The following is an 18,397-nucleotide window of genomic DNA, read 5'->3' on the forward strand; positions in this document are numbered from 1 at the left end:
TGTCAAGTTGTTCGACAATAAGTATGGCTAAATAGTATTCAAACCGAATGAATTTTTCTAGAGATGACCTGATGGTAAAGGAAAAGAATAGTTTCGATTATACTTATTCTTCGATATAATGATGTCACATTTAGTGGGAAGGAGGAAAGTTCTTGACGCAAGTATTGTCTTAAGTGGAGAAAGAAGGTAGCACAAAACACATCTACATCTCTCACTATGCAACGGCATCAGAACATTGCAAAGAGGCTGACGCAAGGAATCAAAATAATAATTGCAACTTCGTATCATTGGTTCATGGTGTGGCATAAAAGTGCAATTGCGTGCCATGAAGCTTCACACTCAATTTCAAATCCACTGTTGGAAAGAGTTTGATGATTTCACCTCAAAGGTTCTTCCTGCATCCTCGAAACATCGTCTTCGTATTACACTTGAAATGCTGCACCACTTGAAGAAAGGCTGAAACATAATATCATTCAGATGAGCCGTCAAGATTACAGACACGTTGCGATATTTCTCATGTTAAAAAAAGAGAAGCAACACTACCATGTTACGCTATTCCCAGTGTTATCAGAACTGTTCATGTTACTGTGTCTCTAAGAAATAACATAATCTGATATCTTTCATGAGAACAAAATATAAGAGCACCTAATAGCTATCGAACCAAATGACAACACAATCAACAAATTTAGAACCAAATAATTCCTTTGGTTTTATCTCAAATAACAACCAACCAATCTACAACATTTTGGGAATCAACCCAACACATGGATTCCACAGAACATAGCACGTTGTAGATTTTGTTTCCACAATTCAGTTTGAACAAGGATGTTTAAAACAGATTTCAAATGCTGCTATCTAAACGCTAGAGTACTCGAAGTTCATCCTAAACTTTATCCAGTAATAGTTTTATATGCCATGTTGTGGTTTCCACAATATGATCCTCATTTCAGTCAGCAGTTCATAAGTTCCCAAATCTAAAACTGAGAGACCGAAAGTATGTACAACGGTTTGAAGTTGATATTATAACATTGTATTGAAGGTCACATTACAAAACGAATGGGAAAATGAAATATGAATTTGGGAAAAACGTACACAAAACAGAAAGCATTCTGAACGGAACTTGGATTCTTTGACGATTCCATTTTACTTAAAAGTAAAAAAACCAACAAAAAGCAAGCTTGCAACGTTTCAAAGATTATGTTTGCAATTAGTCAGAAGGTTAAACCTAAACATCAATACCGTATTGTGCAGAAAAATTTAAACATCTCAAGCAGCAATCCCGAAAACAAACATTTTAGTACAGAGATGAGAGGACAAAAATCCGTTAACTAAGAAAAATCTATGAAATCAATCTTTCTGGTGAAGTTGCTTACTTTAAGGTGAGTGCAATTGACATGGAATGTAAGCACAATGTCTAACTTCTGATACAATCGTCAATCTTCATCAGACCCTTCCGAATCTGAATTCGATACTTCATCTTCATAGCATTCATCACCTGTTCCAGCCTCTTCCTCTTCAGATTCTTCCTGCCCACTTTCACTCTCCATACTGTTAAGTAAAATCTCTTCCGGGGATAGCATGTTCACACCTTTACCCCGATAAAGAAGCCCTGTTCTCATGACGTAATAGAACTTCTCTCTCAAACTTGTGAGGGGATGTGGGTTCACTAACTTCCCTCTATGGTACCCTTCCCTGAGTGAAACAGTGGTTGTTTTACACTTCAACGAGAGGTAGAAAATCCCCGGATACCTTGTGAAGATTCTCGTAAACTTATGTGGAAGATTCAATTCCTCCCTCAAGCTTCTCAAGTAGTTCCTCTTAGTCTTCTTATGAAGAGTCAAGCTCAAGAACTCATGCAAAACTCCAACTACCCTTTTCTCCATAAGATCACTCTTAGGATCAATATGCCTAGAATCCTCATATGGCGAAATATACGGTAACTTCTGGAACTCCTCCATCCATGCCCTAACCTTCTTCTGGCCACCATAACCCCTTGGAAAATTCATAGGAAATGCCAACACCGTCTGCCCCCTTTTGAACTGCCTATACTCATCCCCTAAATCACCACCCTCTCTACTTCTCTGCAATTCCGAAACCGCATACTCTTTAGGCCATTGTATGGCCTTCAAGCATCCGACCCCATTCGAGGCCTTAACAATCCGAAAACAATCAGGGTATTTCGGAACCAACATTTTTTCGAAACCATCAGGCAAACCCAGATCCCATTTCAAGGGATACAACGACTGGAGAGGCAAAGTCTTAGACTTTGTCATCATAAGCACTCTACAGAGCCTCTCCACAGTGTCACTCTCATGGGTTTTGTGTATACTTTGTTCTTGTGAATCCAACAACAATGCAGTTTCTGTTAATTTGAAACATGGCAAATTGGCGTAACGGGCATGTGGGAATTCTTGGAAAAGAGTTGGGTACCTGCGGAGGAAGCGGAGGACGGGGACGGTGAGGCCGAGGAGCTTCTGCCAGTCGGCGAAGGACTTGGCGGTGAGGAAGCCGGTGGGAGAGCGCTTGATTGCGTCCTTGAGGAGGCAGGCGGCTTTGAGGTCGGTCTCGGTTTCGATGACGTGGTCGATGCTTCGGTTTTTGACCCATTTGAGGCGGACTTTGGTTATGCCCCGCTGTTGGTGGTGGCGGTGGAGGAGGAGGTTGGTGGGTGAGGAGGAGGGGGTTCGGGGTTTTAGGAGAGAGAAGAGGTAAGCTTTCATTTTGCTCGGGGTTTTATTTTTGGGCTGAAGCTTTGGAATGCCGAGTACACCATGAAATCCAATGTAGACATTTTTTATTTTTGTTTTAGAAAGCCATAGCAATTTCATAGATTACAAAATTATAAGAGTTGTCGTATGAGCATATTTTTGTGTGCTCAATTTATTGATTTAGAGATAATTCAAACGAAAAGGTACAAAAGTAAACTCGTAACAGATACTACAAGCAAGTATTTTGATATAAGTCTACCACAAAGACAGAAGATGAAAACAAACTTATATATAGGCACAAGTAATATCATCATGGGTGAGCGAAATCATAAGCGAAGCTCCATCACTCGATAGGTGAGACATCACCCGCTAGATGCAATCCATACAACGTACACTAATCCGAGACGGACTTGGGCTAGGCCTAAAAGTTGGGCGTGCCATCATTCTCTGGGTAAGTCCGGCCCTGCCAATAGCCCAATACCAATAATTAGCAGACGCTGTCACTCAGCTGCCAAACATTTCCCAAGGTACAACCAACGCAGAACCAAATTCACACGCTCTCTCTCTCTGTAATAAAAAATGGAGGAGAAACAAGTAGAAGCTGGGGAGGAGGAAGTAACTTGGAGCAGAGAAACCATTCCCAAAGTTCTGAAAATAGTGAGCACAAGACTTCCGCAGAGAGACCTCATCACTCTCTTGCTAGTCAGCCCATGGCTCAACGCAACTCTCATATCCTGCCCCTCCATTTGGCTGGTACTTTTTTTTTTCCTTCTTTTTTCTCGACTTGATCCTTTGTTTTTGCTTAAAAATTGAAAATTTGAGATGGGTAAAAGAGTGGTGTGTATATGTGGTTTTGTGACATGGGTTTTGGTTGTTGTTTCAGCTTTTGGATTTTCGAGAGATGAATAATGCTGGGAATCGCCTTGTGGATGCTCTTTCATTGGTTAGAAGTTAGATGTAGCAAATTTGATTGCAATTGTGTTTGTTTGATACCGGCATTTGATGATTAAGGGGTAAATGTTAGCGGAAAACACCGAAATGACCATGTTTTGGTGATCTTAGCACAAAATAGTGCCTTTTTTGTTTCAAGGTCATGTTTTAAGAAAGAAGAAAGGATGGTTGGTTTGTCCATTGTAAATAGAAGTGCAATAAAAAATTGTTCTTCAGTGATGCTATATTGGTGTTTTGAAAATGATTGGGATGTAGTGTTTGCTTCTTGTAGTTTACAAAATGCTTCAAGTGGATGATTGTATTGATATGGATTCCTGATGCAATATTTCCAGGCGAGATATCGGCATGTGAAGCATATAAACCTTGAATTTGCACAAGACATTGAAGACAAGCATCTTGAACTCGTAAAGAGCAAGGTAACATTCATTCTAGTATGAGCTTGCGGCCAATTTTATATTTCAAAGAAGTAAGAAGATATTGGTTTTCTGGTGTACGAGGAAAGAACGTTGTAATGATAATAACAATAATAATAATGCTTGTGAAAATTAGCAGGTTTATAATTGTAACGATTTTTTCACTCCATTTTGCCCTAAATTTTAACTAATACAAACGCCAGAGAAGGTGCAGTTGGAAGATTGTTGATTTGCCAGCATCAAGGCATTATAATGGGTTTTAACGAGTCTGTATTGTAGGGCACTGACACTCATATGAGCATTTCTTGCCACACAGAAAGCATACCATAAAACAGTTTACCTATGTCTTGTCAGTATTTGTAAGGTATGAGAAGCATGACAGGGTTAGGACTAATCAAGCTTGTGATTAAGTCTAAATTTTGGGTTAAGCTTCCAGACTTTATATTTTCGACTTGTAGAATCAACAAGGGAATTATTATTGGCACTCCAAATTTCTCATTATACACTCCAAACTTTCTATATTTAGAAAGAAAAATACACTTGTGAGGAGTGTAGAATGAGATTTTTGGAGTGCCAATAACACTTCCCATCAACAAAGCTTCTATTCTTATCTTCTAAGTTATTTGTGGTTTCTTGAGTTGGGGGATCTTACAGCACAAGACATGTTTGTGTAGCATGATATTGCAAATGGAAAGGAAACCTGTTACTCTACCAGACCTAGCTTTTCATAACTTCTATCCCTTGCACAGCAGATCACCTGTTATTATAATTCTCACGTTCCCTTCAAAATGTGGAATCTGGATGAACTGGCTAAATGTAGTCATTATAATACTTGTGTCAAAGAACAATGAGTACTTGATGAAGTATACAATATTGTTCATAGACAGATGCTTTTTGATACCTCTGATTGTGTAAAAGAAAATTATGCGTTTCTACAGTGTCGAGATTCTCTTCAAGATCTGGAGGTTTTGAATCTTAATGGCTGCCAGAAGATATCTGATAAGGGAATTGAAGCTATAACCAGTGCTTGCCCCAGTTTGAAGGAATTTTCGATCTATTGGAATGTGAGGTATTAAAGTTTGATTTGTCTTTCAAATCTTATTTCTAGTTGAAATGTTGTTTTCTTTCACTGAATTTGGGAATATGCATTGAATTTCAGGGTAACAGATATAGGTATAGGGCACCTGGTGAAGAACTGCAAATATGTGGTTGATCTGAACGTAAGTGGCTGTAAGGTACTTGTCACTTGGTCCCATCCTATTTCAGTGCTTTGTGAGTTGCAAACTATACACTTTGAAACATATATGCATAATCTGTATTGTTTCTATTCAACCTTATCTCTGCAAAAGATTGGTTTTTATTGTCCTGAAGTAGGTTATGGTATGCTTCAGATGTATCCCTTATTTAAGTAGGTACCGTATGTGACTGTTATATGTTATATTGGCTAGTCAACCTTTAAGTTTTAATATTTATTTGTGAAGAATTTATTTCAATTGTTTATTTTGATGTGGAAAGCACAGAACCTTTCAGACAAAAGCTTGCAATTAATTGCTCAGAATTATCCAGAATTACAGTTGTTGAACCTGACAAGGTAGGAAACACTGATCTTAATCACATCATCTGGCGAAAAGTTAATTTTGTAAGAAATTTTAATTTTTATCTGCTTATGCGTCACACCGACCACACTTAGTGGGATAAGGCTTTGTTGTTGTTGTTGTATGTGTCACAACAGGAAATCACACCAATGATTTTTTGATTGTGTGGTTTCCAGTTTATGACCTATCTAAAAAGGAATTGCTTAGCTATAACCCGACACTCTTCCTCTGAATACACTTTACGTTCTACACAAACCAGTGGTGAAACTGATTATCCTATGAAAAAGCCGCAACCTCCCTTCCGTGCCTACATATTATAACTTTTTATTCACAGGTGTGTCAAGTTAACGGATTCTGGCTTGCAGCAGATATTGCACGGTTGTCCTAGTCTCCATAGTCTAAATTTGTACGCCCTGTCAAGGTATTTGATATTCTTTGTTTATCAATTTGAGCTAGTTCTTCTTCTTGTATTTTGATTGGCTGTATTTTGTTTGCTTAGCTTCACTGATGAAGCTTACAAGAAAATATCACTTCTTTCCCATCTTAAATTCTTGGATTTATGTGGCGCCCAGGTAAGATTAACTAGATTTAGTTTTGCTGACATAATTCTTTTGGAACACTTTACGAAAATGATGGTAAATAATCATGGAATCACATTTCAGAATCTGTCAGATGAAGGGGTGGCTTGTATAGCTAGATGCAAGGGCCTTCTTTCTCTCAATTTGACATGGTAAGTTGGTAACTGAAGCACTCAAATAAACATGTATATGAAACAAAAGAGACGCATTACAGTTTCAAAACCAATCTCCACTTTCTAATAGGTGTGTACGGGTCACTGACATGGGGGTCAAAGCCGTTGCGCAGGGTTGCACATCTCTTGAATTTCTCAGGTAATCCGTAATCTTGATAAGAATTTTTAAAGAATGTAAGGCTCAACTCTGGCCTCTGCATTCTTGACTTGAGAAATTTCAAACTCTGGTTACTTATTCAGTTACAGTATATTTGAATGTCTTTGACAGCTGGGATGGAATCACAAGGTTGAAAATTTTCGGCCGGTCTGCAAGAGCAGTCACTAATGTTGCTCATCTTCTTTATTTCTTTATTTAAAACCCGTTTGGAGACCTAGAAGACATTGGATTGAGCTACAAAATTGCTTTGTGTAACTGGTTAAATCTAATTTTAGGGTTTCCCGTGCAGTAGGCCGTATAATTCAATTAAAAAAATTAAATAAAGTGAAGTTTAGGAAATATCATAGTTATTTTGAAAACCAGAGTAAAATCATACATGCAGCAGAAACAGAAAAAGTGACATTGTTGGATACTTTTATTTTTAAGTAAACCTACACGGTTCCCATGCTATTGAATGAAACCTGCAGGACTTTCAGTGATCTTACTGACTTGTGAATGAAACAGTGCAGCTTGTTTGGGATAGTTGGGGTGACCAATAAATGCTTGGAGGCCCTTTCGCTGACCTGCTCAAACTCACTTACAACTCTTGATGTTAATGGATGTATTGGAATTAAGGTTAGTTTGTATTTGGTAGAACTTTTAGTTACTACAACTTTGACCAATTGTTCTAATTGTATTAATATTCTTGTAGAAACGGAGCCGTGATGAATTGCTTCAGATGTTTCCAAAGTTACGGTGCTTTAAAGTGCACAGCTAATGCTCCGAAAACTTGCAGATGAACAGGTTCGGTTTTCTGTCCATTAAGTGGCTTTAGTAGATAATAAATGGCAATCTGTCCATTAAAGAAAGGAATTTGGTTCTTGAAGCTCCATATGGGTTACTTCATACAAACTTTAAAAAGACAGGAATGACAATCGGCTTTCCGATTGCTGCTATCTTTCTTTCATATTCCAATCTTTATATGCTAGTGACTCTTCCTAGATTGTGAGTATGAGAATATGGTTTGGCAAATAAGGAAGTCGGTTCACCAATGTTTCGGGGCAGTCCTCATCAGTTCAAGTTTTAGTGAAATGCTTATGTGCACTGACTTGTACTACATTAGTCGTGTTGGTTTGAATGAATATGTTGCATTTGTCTTTATGATTAAGTTATATAACCATTTAAACATCCTTGCCCATTGCCTTTTGTATGTTTTTCAGGATTAATCTCCGGGGTCATTGATAATAAATCGAAGGAGATGCGAGGGTGGGTGCTGCGGTATTTCATGCAGCTCGACTACTGTCATCTTCAGTGTATCTCAACTTAGGAATGTTACGGGTCTGCGTCACACTAATTGAGCTGTGGTTGGAATGGTGCAATGTGCATCACATTATAATTCATGTTAAGATTGTTTATCTGGGTGACAGAAACCAAATGAAGTTTGATTGCGGCGTTATGTTTGTAGTTACGAGTTTCCGAGCAGCATTTTTTTTTTCATTGAAGTCCCCCCAGATATTTTGTTAGGTTCGTAGCCAAGGCAAGCCAGTCACTTTCCACAGATAAAAGTACGTTTTTTAGCTGAGACACGGTCATTGTTTCTCTTATCTTTTCATGTCTTTCCATCCTCGTCTCTTTTTTTTTATTCTCCCTTAGACGAATACAATTTTAAATTTTTACGGTGTTTTAAAGTATTCAAACTTATATGCAAGAGAGTTGTAACAGAGTTTGATCGTGGCCGGCCTGCATTGTTGTCGGCCGGAGGTTCGCTTATTGCAGGCACGGCATTGATTTCAATTCTCGGGTTGTGCCCGCATCATATACTCTTGGTCTCGTCTCGAGTTGTGCCTTTTCCTCAATCGTGGGAAACAATTTGGCCCGTGGGACATTCCATGTACTCGGGAAAGTGTCATTTTTGCATGTTTAAATATCATCACTCTCAATTTCATGTTGCTTTATCTATCAATTTTTGGAGAAATTTTTATATGCTCGAAAAACAAAATGATACACCATATGTCATAAAAATAAATAAAGGAAAGTGTTAAGTGTCCCCGAGTTCCTCCATTTGTCTAATATGAGTAAATTGTAATAATGATCGCTTAACTTTAACTCAATTGGAGTAATGATCCATCAACGTGTAGCTAGGGTCCATCAACTAAAAATAAAAAACCATTGGTCCTTCAATTTTAATTCAACTGGATCCCTTAACTTTAACCCAATTGAAGCAATGGTCCCTCAATTTTAACCCAATTGTAACAATATTCCTCCCAATATAACTCATTTTGACAAAATTCTAACGAAGTTAACAAGAATAGCCATAACGCCACATTTTGATGAATTGAGAAACCCCAATTGTAGCAATGGTTCTTTCAATAGTTTATTTTGACAAAATTCTAACAAAGTTAAAAAAACCCATAGCTACACATTTTCATGATTTAAGCAAAGTTGATGAAAAGAACCATTGCTCCAATTTGATTAAAATTGAAAGACAATTGCTACAATTTATTGCTAATATAATGCCTTGATGTACCACCTCGTGTTCCAAAGATCTCTCTAACTTTTGAGTCCATATTCGAGGCAGCAGTCACGCCCATTCTTTTAGAACAAAATTCAAGTCCGGATGAACATTCATATTCCCTCCGAGGATGCCAGAAGCGATAAAACAAAATTAAAAAACCAATCAACCACGCGGGCATTTCGATTGACGATTAGTTTGTGTTTTTCTTCCTCATTTCGGACTACAACTGCCAATGTTTTGAATAACTGAATTTTTTTTACTTCCAACATTCATCCCCGAGAAGAAACGAAAAAAGAACGAGTAACCCTCACTCACACATGTATAAAAACCATTTATGCTGAAATGGAAAACCAAATGCACTCAGTGGCAAACAAGATGAGCTACTTCAATAGAAAGACGGAACCGAAAAGGAAAAAAACATCAAAAACTTATTCCTCATCCTGTGTTTCCTTACCAAAAATTAAAATGGAAGAAAACGGGGAGAGGGCGATGCAAACAGATCCACAGGAGCACGGGAGAACCCGAGGTATAAAAGAGAAAAGAAGCAAGCAATTGCAGGCCTACTAAACACATGCCTTTCAGGGATTAGGCAAAAACGAGATCGGAATTGAGCAGGGATCATAATAGCTTTTCTATAAAGACAAAGGTGGCATAATACAAAGCAGATCATAAGCAAGGATCCCGCAAGGAGATACCTGGAAAGAACTTTGGGGCATGATCTACCATTCTTACAATAACTTAACTCAATCCAACAGCTTCTTTCAGCCTTTTTCATGGATGCCTCCGGAGCTCTCTCCTACAAGCATCGAGGTTGCAATCAACACAAAAACCACATAAGTGGAGCCACACAACACACGCGCGCGCAACACAGGCGTTTATGCATTCATTATTTATAAGAGAACACAAGAAACGACAATGTTTGATATTTCAAATTGAGAGGTTTTCTTGAAGTAGAAAGCGTTACTCTTAGCCCTGAACCAACTAAGCGGATGTCACACCATCAACCTTAGTGATACAATCATATTTAGTCACACTGGATGTACTTCATTAGTGTACCTGATCTTCCTCCCCCTAATGCCAAAATCTTCCTAAATTGATCTCTGAGAAAATGACTAGAAAATGAAAACAAAAAAAAAAGAAACAAAAACAAATGAAGCCCAACAAACAAGAATATAAAACAACAAAGATTTGAAAGACTACCTGAATGTGTCAACGTCTAACTCTAGGCTTGCAGCGAAACTCGGCTAAAAGTGCAATATGATCTGATGACCACTCTGGAGAAGGAAGGGCTGTGTCTTTCCTTAAGCTTTCCTCGTCCAAGAGTTCCAACAAGGACTCCACCGTTAAGGAGTCAGCTGCAATCACATGTTAACTTTATGAATAATGGTCTATCACAGTGAGGCATCAAAATGAACAGATCAAACAAATATGTAATCCATAAACTTACCGGTGTAGAATATGTAATCTAGGGTACCAATGAAATCTCTAGTGCAATTTGTAAATAATGGCTCATTTGTGGTGGGATCCATTCTCCTTCTCTGCTGCTCCATCCCAAGACCAACTCCCAATCTTGCGAATGATGAATATGCACTAACCTGTGAGTTGCAATAGTAATTCAGATCAACACAAGCCCTATAACCCAAAATCACGCATATTCCACATTCCCAACAATAACAACAAAAAGATGATCAAGAAGCCAGTACAATAGAAAGCATGTATTACCAGTGGTAGCTGATGTATCAGCTTACTGAGAGGGCGCAGTATATTAAGAGGATCCACTTGTAAATCTGTATGCGATGGATCTACCTTTCCCATAGCCAGAAGTGTATGAGGAGCGCTGCAACAAAGTTCAGCAGTACCTTAAGCAAGCAACATACCAGTAATAAATTCTCGAATCCAATTAAAAATCATCAGTAACAATCAACAGACCTTCCAGGAACTGAATTAAAATCCCCACACACCAGCATCGGGATATCTGCACTGGCAGCTATTTTCTCTAGTCCTTTTAAAAGAGTGTGAACCTGATAAGAAACACAAGAAAACACAATATTAGGAACAGCTTCTATGATAGTAGGCGTAAGGGCATGATTAGTTTAACAAATCTCACTGCACACTTTCGGAATGCCATTTTATAAATGATCAAAACCATACACTACTGTATGGAAGAACCAAAAATACAAGTTACCTGCCAGAGTTTGACATCCTTCAGATCTTGGTGGACATTTACATGTGTATTTGCCTGTATTCCATACCATCAGAAAAACGTGTTACAAGATGCCTTGAAAGATGCCCGTGCATTGAAATTGGGGCAGTTGAAAAGATTACAAATCCCAAAGAGTACAACAAATTCAACTTATAAGACCATTCAAATATTACAAGTACAAAAACACAACATGCATGTCCTACCACACAAAGAAGTTGCCGTTTCCCAGGATTATCAGCTCCCTGATTGCTGAATTTTGCTTCCAGAACCACTATGAGTGCAACATTATCCTACACACACATTGAGATCCAGGCATGAGCTTCTTAGAACAAGATCAATTTAAAAAGATCAGGTTCAGCACTAAAATCCATAAATATCAAGCCCACCTTAACTAATCGATTTAAAGCACTTTTCTTCTGATTACTTGGAATCATTGCATCAGTCAAAGACTGAGCAGCCTTATTAAATTCAACCTGCATAAACACAAATTGCTTCAGACTAAGAACGAAATAAAACATATATAGATATATATATATATATATATGCACTGTTATATCTTGCACTCTCCCAACCTCATATTTTTTGACATGTGAAAATCTGTCTCTACGGAAAAATGTTGCACAACCATCTATTGTTTGTGTGTTTCCATTGTAAACCTGAAGCCAAAGAACGTAAATTAAAGGCCAAAAGAATTTCAAAAGCCATGAACATAAGTCAGATGAAGTTTATTCAAGCTATAATATGTATAAAGGATGAGCTAAGAGACCTCATTTGTTTTTCTCTTATATAGTGCTTGATAACCATGTTTGTCCAGCTCGGGGGCAAAAAATTCCTCAAAATGATCACTTTGAACCTGAGAGGGACAATGATCAGTTCGAACAACACAAAATGCATATAGCGCTTTCATAACTTACACTGAAATGGATGAGCTCTTTATGACATGTAGCATTCACTAATTCCACATATCTAGTCCAATAATAACCTAATCTTCATGAATCCAAGAAAATTGGCTTGAAGATATCAAGACATTCAAGTAATGCTCTACTTATCAATATCAAAATTATTAAAAAGGAAGTTCGTGAAAAGAACTGATCAAGCATGAATGTGTACCTCCTGAAGACAAACAATATCTGCGCGATAGCCAACAATTTCCCGCAGCAAATTTTGCCTGCGGTAGGGCCACGAAAGTGCCCATGAAGGGCAGTAACTGTATGATTCACTGGTGGCATACACATCAGACAAAATGTTGTATGAAAGCACAGTAAAAGTTCCAGAAGATGAAATACGGCCATCTGAATCTAAATGCCCCATGACGTCAACTCCATTGACAGGAACCAGACGCCGTGGACTGGGAGAGGGTGCTGGAATGACACGGGAAGTTAATATGGTATTGACATGTCCCACAGGTACTTTTGATTCAGCATCAACTACAACGCATTCAAACTTAAGAACATGCCCAATATCATCAGCGGTTGGTGTATACGTTTTAGAGCGGCCCACTTCAAACCATGTTTCACCACCACTCCTTTGTGTAACAGCTGCAGGATATAAAGGTGCTGAACCATTTGTCAAACTCGTGCTTGACACGGAACCAGTTAAGCTAGTGTTAAGGACTCCAGATCCAGAGCCATTGAAGCGTCCAAACACCTCTTCTTCCTCATTTCCATTTTCATTTACAGCACTAGCAGCACGGTCATGCAAAACACGGTGATGCTGCCATGCATCTGAGAAGCACTTAGGTGAACAATGGTAACTTTTGGCAACAGGTATTTTGGCCTTAACACAACCTAGACACTGCAATGTGGCTTGCTCAGATGGATGTACACTACAGATAGCAACTTTTTTATCACTTTGTACGCGATACCTGCAACCAAGATCAAGAATGGGGCAACATAAATCACTGAAACCGTCATTAAACCAAAAAATAAAAGATTTAATCCATATTAAAGATGTTTATTTTAAAGACAGATTTATCAATATTTAATCAATCTGAAGCCTCAACATCAATCAGCTTGCTGAATTTACTAGTTCCCTAGCTTACCTCACTCTACATATGGAAACAATGTTGAAGATCAATTATGTATTTAAGAAGGATAAAAATTAGTCAACTGATTCATGAACCTAAGCATCCTCTAACCAAATTCGATGCGCTAAAGTGGCATAGACATGTAAAATCCAACACTAAATACTAATTATCATCAATTTTTGAATAAGAAAGAAGGGACGTCATGCCAAGATCTTGTCAATATGTGCCTGGTAAACAGATAAATATGCTGACCCGAATCAACTATCATCATCATATGTGCTATCAGGTGCAAATTAAGCACCCAATATTTTGTCATTGAATGATAGAATCTCATCATGTTAATTGCATAACACAAAGCTCAAAGGAGTAGGCGACATTTCTCCCCACATGACCGGAAAAATAAAATTTAGTGCGTCCTCTGACACGACTAACTGCCGACACTAAAATAAAAGCTTTAAAAATATCCTCTAGTTGGTTTATAACACAAAACAGCACAACTGATGAATAAGAATTTAGGTCAACTGCACATCAAAGGGAGAGTGAAACAAGGGTTCCTTCGTAAAATAATCTATCGTATTGGCCCACTGGAAAAATATCCCCTTTTTATATAACAAACTTAGAAGATTAACCTGCTTTGGACTTGAAAGGACAAAAATGGGGTCAATATATGAATCAAGATGTGGATTGAGATCTCGAATATCTAAACTGCAATCTCAGCCCACATCTTAACTTGATCTTGATTGTGAATCGGCCCTAACGTCACCTAAAACAAGTTAGTTTTAAATTTTATTTTTTTAAAGGTTAGTTCTCTAATTGGACCAATGCAAACTGGCTATGATTGAAAAAACTCAAAAATATATACGGAAAGATAATTAAAAGTTAGTCAAAATTCAGTCAGGTTTTTTCTCTTTCTTTCTTTCTTTCGTTCTTTTTTCTTTTCTTTTTTTCTTTTTTTTTTGGGGGGGGGGGGGGAATAAAAGAATGGAAAAAAGAAATTGCCAATTCTGGACGTAGGTGCAAAGGTAAGCGTGATACCGGTGGAGGATAAGTATCTATAAGTGGAGCTATAAGCTGCAGCCTGGCCACTAGTTTTCACCACAAGCTCAGAAGCAGAATAAATGCTTTAATATATTTCTAATACATACCATTGGGCGCTCCAAACACACGTGTATTACCAACAAAAAAAAAAAAAAAAAATAGTAGTAATGCAAACTGGATTTCCAAACTGGTATCAACAATTTGACGTTTATCAGTGCTACAGTAGTTGCAGCATTCATAACTCTCCTATTAATTCTTACTATAACAAACTATTCTAGACTTGTAAACTCTAACTCGAAACCCAATTTGGCACGGTTGTAATTTACGAAATGAGCTTTGAGTCGGAGACGAATCATTTACCTTTCATTTGAAGTAAATGATGCTATTGAGATCATCAAATTTTTCTAATTCAATTACACAATTAAAGGCAATTAGTGCAGTAATACATCATCAGAGAAAAAATTACACAGAATTCAAATCCAAGAACAGAATTAAACAGTGATGAATGTAGAACTACAAATATACAAACTTGCCAAACGATGTTATGAAAAAAAGAAAAAACAAACACACCAAAAGATACAATACATGAACACATTACACTAAGATTCAACACACCTAGAACCTTTTCCCTATAGACTATAATAAAGCTACAACCTTTGCCAAAACCCGCGTAACAACACTACCAAACAAACCAACCCAGAAGCCCCAAATACGCTTAAAGCCCCCAAGATACCAGAAAGTGAAAAATCCCGAAAACCAAATGAAGCAAATAAAAAATGACAAACAAAAACTGAAATTGATCGGGGAAATTGTCACTTACCACTTGTACCTCAAGAAGTGGCCATCAAGAGGGGCTGACTCCGGCACATCGTCTGTCGTGACATTCTTGTCAGGCCGGCGCAGGAGCACGTATGGCGTGAGCTCGCAGCCTACAATGGGAATATCCGAAGGGAGGTGCACGCGTAGCACGCTCAGCATGCTTTGTTTTCGCTTCTCACTCTAGGCAGCAGCAAAAATCTTGACAGCAACGTAACCCTATCCTACCCAATCGAGAGAAAACACACGAGCGATGGAGGCGGATACCTGGCGGATCCGCCATTTACTTGACCCGAATCCCCGCCAGCCTTGACGGAGCCGAGAACCCCAAAACCCTAAAAGAAAAAAATCAGTCCCTGAAATCGAACGCCACAGATCGAGAGCTTTGGATTGGGAAATTGTGGGTTTCGGAGAGGGCGGAGAGGGAAAGAAAGGGCCTTCTTTTTCCTCAAGAAGTGATTTCAGTGGATCGATTGGCGGAGAGGGATCGAAGATTGTAGAGAGATACAGAGGGACAGAGAGAGAAAGTTGGGTTTCTTGAGAGAGAAAGAGGGAGAGGGGAACAAGGGGATCGATAATTAGGGTTTTACAGAGGAAGTGAAAGTAATCTTGTTTGCCTCCAACTCCATTTCCTGAATTGAGAGAGACAGAGCGAAGAGAGGGATAGAGAGGAGGGAGATGGCTCTGGCTCTTCTTTTATACCGTACGAGTCTCTCTACGACTTTGGCATTGGTTTTGGTTTCTCTCCCATTTTTGTTTTTGTTTTTTTTATTTATTTTTGAGCGTGTGATTGTTTTCGTTTGGTGTTTTTTTGCCCCTCTGCCCTTTTGGGTTTTGGATTTGGTTTCAAGAAGTTTCCAACTTTTATCCGGCTATACTAGTTGGTAGATTATACGATGAGACAGTTAATAGTTAGATATATTAGTTTAATGGATTAAATAAAGAATATAATTATCAACTGTTGCGTTTTGTGGTTTACAAAATATAATTTAATTAGATGGTATCTCTATCTTCGAAATAAAAATTTGTGTTTATATTGTTCTAAAAATCCTCATCTAGACGCTAGGTAACTGGCCACCGTTCTGATTAATGGCTAGCCGTTTGAAAATTAAAAAATAGCACCTAGACCAGCTTAGGCACCCGCCTAGGCTGCCCAGACCCGTCTAGACACCTACCTAAGTTGCGACTCACTTAAATAAAAAATAGATAACTTTCAATTTACATTTAATTTGTTTCAATAAATTGTAAGAGACTTGTTAAATACTTAAATGAACACACATTATATGTTTGTTCCCCATGTTTTTATTATGTTCCAATACTTCATAATACATATGTCATTCTATTTTGTAGTTTATGATGAAATTATATATATTTTAAGTATAAACATACACTTATTTACACGAAATATAATGGATTTACTTAAATCCGTCTAATCCACTTTGGCACCCGCCTAGATCCCGCCTAGCAACCTAGGCGCTAAGCCCTAACCCGCCGTCCAACTAACGCCTATCGTCTTTTAGAATCTTTATTTATAAATGGATTTATTGGATGAATTTTTAAAGTTGGGAGCAAAATAATTGAAAATTGGGAGAGAGCAATTAGAATTCCTATTCATGATGATTTTAGCTTATTTTATCTTTGTTTATCTAATTTTGTTCGAATTTTCAATTATGTTGTGAATTGACATATTCTTTAGGTAAATTATATTTTAACACTTAACTTATGAATTCGATGCAATGTCAGACCTCTGTTAATCAATACGTTAATTTACCACTAAATGATGTGTCAATTGTGATCTCACATTTTTACTGATGTGATGTCAAATTTAAATCACGTGGACAAATAACCAATTAAAATTATACGAAAGTATGAAATGGTATGGCAGGGTAACAATGGGTTTTGTGATTCAGCGCAGCGGTGCAAGGGGTTAGGGAAGCTAATGTTAGGTCTTTTGAAATTAATATAAAGATTGTATTATATTTTCATAATTTTAATCTGTTGTTTGTTCATGTGGCACAATCTTGACATAACATCAGAAAAAATATGAGACTCACAGTTGATACATCATCATTTTACGATCAAATTAACGGATTGACTAACGGAGGTTTAACATTGTAACAAATTTGTAAGTTAATGTATAACATTGCAATGTTCAAAAAATAAGAAACAAGTTTGTCACCCAAAATTGAGGATGCAAAACATAATTTACCCTTCTTGATGCCATCTCATTGGTAGTGAAGATTTTGCATGGAAGGGTTTGTTTAGTTTACAAAGGTATTAAGCATGAGCACAAACAAGCATATTTTTCTGTGAAAGTTTCTTAGAATATGTGTTATTTTCTTAAAATATTCATCACAACCAACCTTGTTTTGCTCTTGGACTAACGAGGCATAAGTGAAAGTGTTCTATGTACATGTGCATGCATGAAGACATAAGTGAAAGTGTTTTCCCCATGTATTTTGTTTGAATTTGTGATGTGATTGGCAAGGGAATACATCAATTGCTCGTTTCTTGGAAAGAAACTCTAGTTTTCCTTCATGGATTTTGGAGTGAAGGATTTTTCTCATAGTCTGGCAAGCAGTGGAAGGATGTCTCATGAATTGATAATATATCTCGGATTCTTCTTGTCTTGTCCAGAGATAGGCTTGAAAAGTCTTGGTGGTTTAATGGCTCCGGTGGCAAATATGGTGTCTAAAAGACCATGGAAATCTTCATCATTTCACAACAACGGTGGGCAAGCTTATCTGCCTTTATCTGTCTCCCCACTTACTTTCGTGGGTTGAAGTTGTGAGATCCCACATCGCCCAGGGGTGATCCTTAAATGTATATTCCCATCCTACCTAGCACGAGGCCTTTTGGGAGCTCACTGGCTTCGGGTTCCATAGGAACTCCGAAGTTAAGCGAGTAGCACACGAGAGCACTCCCAGGATGGGTGACCCATCGGGAAGTTCTCGTGTGAGTTCCCAGAAACAAAACCGTGAGGGCGTGGTCGGGGCCCAAAGCGGACAATATCGTGCTACGGTGTGGAGCGGGCCCGGGAAGTGGTGCTACCCGGGCCGGGATGTGTCAGATTGGTATCAGAGCGAGGTTTTGTTCAGAGCATACTTAGGACCTTCTATTATTGTAGTAGTGTGTCTGCCATGACATCATTTGGATGTCATGACTTCCGGATTTGGTGTCATTCGGGATAGTTGTGCAAACCTTTCTCTGTTTGAATTTTCACCTTCTGGTTGAAATACAAGAAT

At 38.1% G+C, this 18,397-nt stretch overlaps 3 protein-coding genes across 9 annotated transcripts; 1 reads left to right on the top strand and 2 right to left on the bottom strand.

The window, feature by feature from the left end:
• Positions 1-75: 75 nt before the first annotated feature.
• LOC103928547 (protein WHAT'S THIS FACTOR 9, mitochondrial) lies at positions 76-2,946 on the bottom strand. Its single transcript, XM_009337602.3, has 2 exons — positions 1,374-2,946; positions 76-456 (listed from the first exon to the last, which is right to left on the bottom strand). Exon 1 carries the CDS (start codon positions 2,826-2,828, stop codon positions 1,434-1,436), a length of 1,395 nt encoding a protein of 464 aa, XP_009335877.2. The 5' UTR covers positions 2,829-2,946; the 3' UTR covers positions 76-456; positions 1,374-1,433.
• Positions 2,947-3,215: 269 nt separating this feature from the next.
• Positions 3,216-8,140, top strand: LOC103928548 (F-box protein At3g58530). 5 transcript variants are annotated; one of them, XM_048576710.1, is made up of 13 exons: positions 3,217-3,461; positions 3,592-3,651; positions 3,992-4,075; positions 4,999-5,141; positions 5,232-5,292; positions 5,593-5,663; positions 6,002-6,088; positions 6,167-6,239; positions 6,330-6,397; positions 6,489-6,557; positions 7,085-7,190; positions 7,267-7,358; positions 7,775-8,140. In XM_048576710.1, exons 1-12 carry the CDS (start codon positions 3,288-3,290, stop codon positions 7,330-7,332), a joined length of 1,062 nt encoding a protein of 353 aa, XP_048432667.1. In that variant the 5' UTR covers positions 3,217-3,287; the 3' UTR covers positions 7,333-7,358; positions 7,775-8,140. The 5 variants fall into 5 exon arrangements, 4 of the variants coding, with proteins under 4 accessions (XP_048432667.1, XP_048432666.1, XP_009335878.2 ...); XM_048576709.1 differs by having other exon boundaries at positions 3,218-3,461; positions 5,232-5,307; XM_009337603.3 differs by having other exon boundaries at positions 3,219-3,461; positions 5,011-5,141; positions 5,232-5,307.
• A 1,536-nt stretch (positions 8,141-9,676) lies between these two features.
• Positions 9,677-15,360, bottom strand: LOC103928550 (carbon catabolite repressor protein 4 homolog 1). Of its 3 annotated transcripts, none has more exons than XM_009337606.3 (12): positions 15,157-15,360; positions 12,383-13,136; positions 12,039-12,125; positions 11,845-11,928; positions 11,659-11,745; positions 11,476-11,562; positions 11,255-11,308; positions 10,999-11,090; positions 10,792-10,906; positions 10,517-10,664; positions 10,270-10,424; positions 9,677-9,865 (listed from the first exon to the last, which is right to left on the bottom strand). In XM_009337606.3, the coding sequence occupies exons 1-11, from the start codon at positions 15,312-15,314 to the stop codon at positions 10,279-10,281; spliced, it is 1,812 nt and encodes a 603-aa protein (XP_009335881.2). In that variant the 5' UTR covers positions 15,315-15,360; the 3' UTR covers positions 9,677-9,865; positions 10,270-10,278. The 3 variants fall into 3 exon arrangements, with proteins under 3 accessions (XP_009335881.2, XP_009335882.2, XP_009335883.2); XM_009337607.3 differs by lacking the exon at positions 9,677-9,865 and adding an exon at positions 9,908-10,169; XM_009337608.3 differs by lacking the exon at positions 9,677-9,865 and adding an exon at positions 9,908-10,181.
• Positions 15,361-18,397: the final 3,037 nt, after the last annotated feature.

Source organism: the organism of the source record quoted next, unplaced genomic scaffold (genome assembly GCF_019419815.1).
Source record: "Pyrus x bretschneideri cultivar Hongxiangsu unplaced genomic scaffold, Pyrus_bretschneideri_v1 Contig9, whole genome shotgun sequence".
Taxonomy (NCBI): Eukaryota; Viridiplantae; Streptophyta; class Magnoliopsida; order Rosales; family Rosaceae; genus Pyrus; species Pyrus x bretschneideri.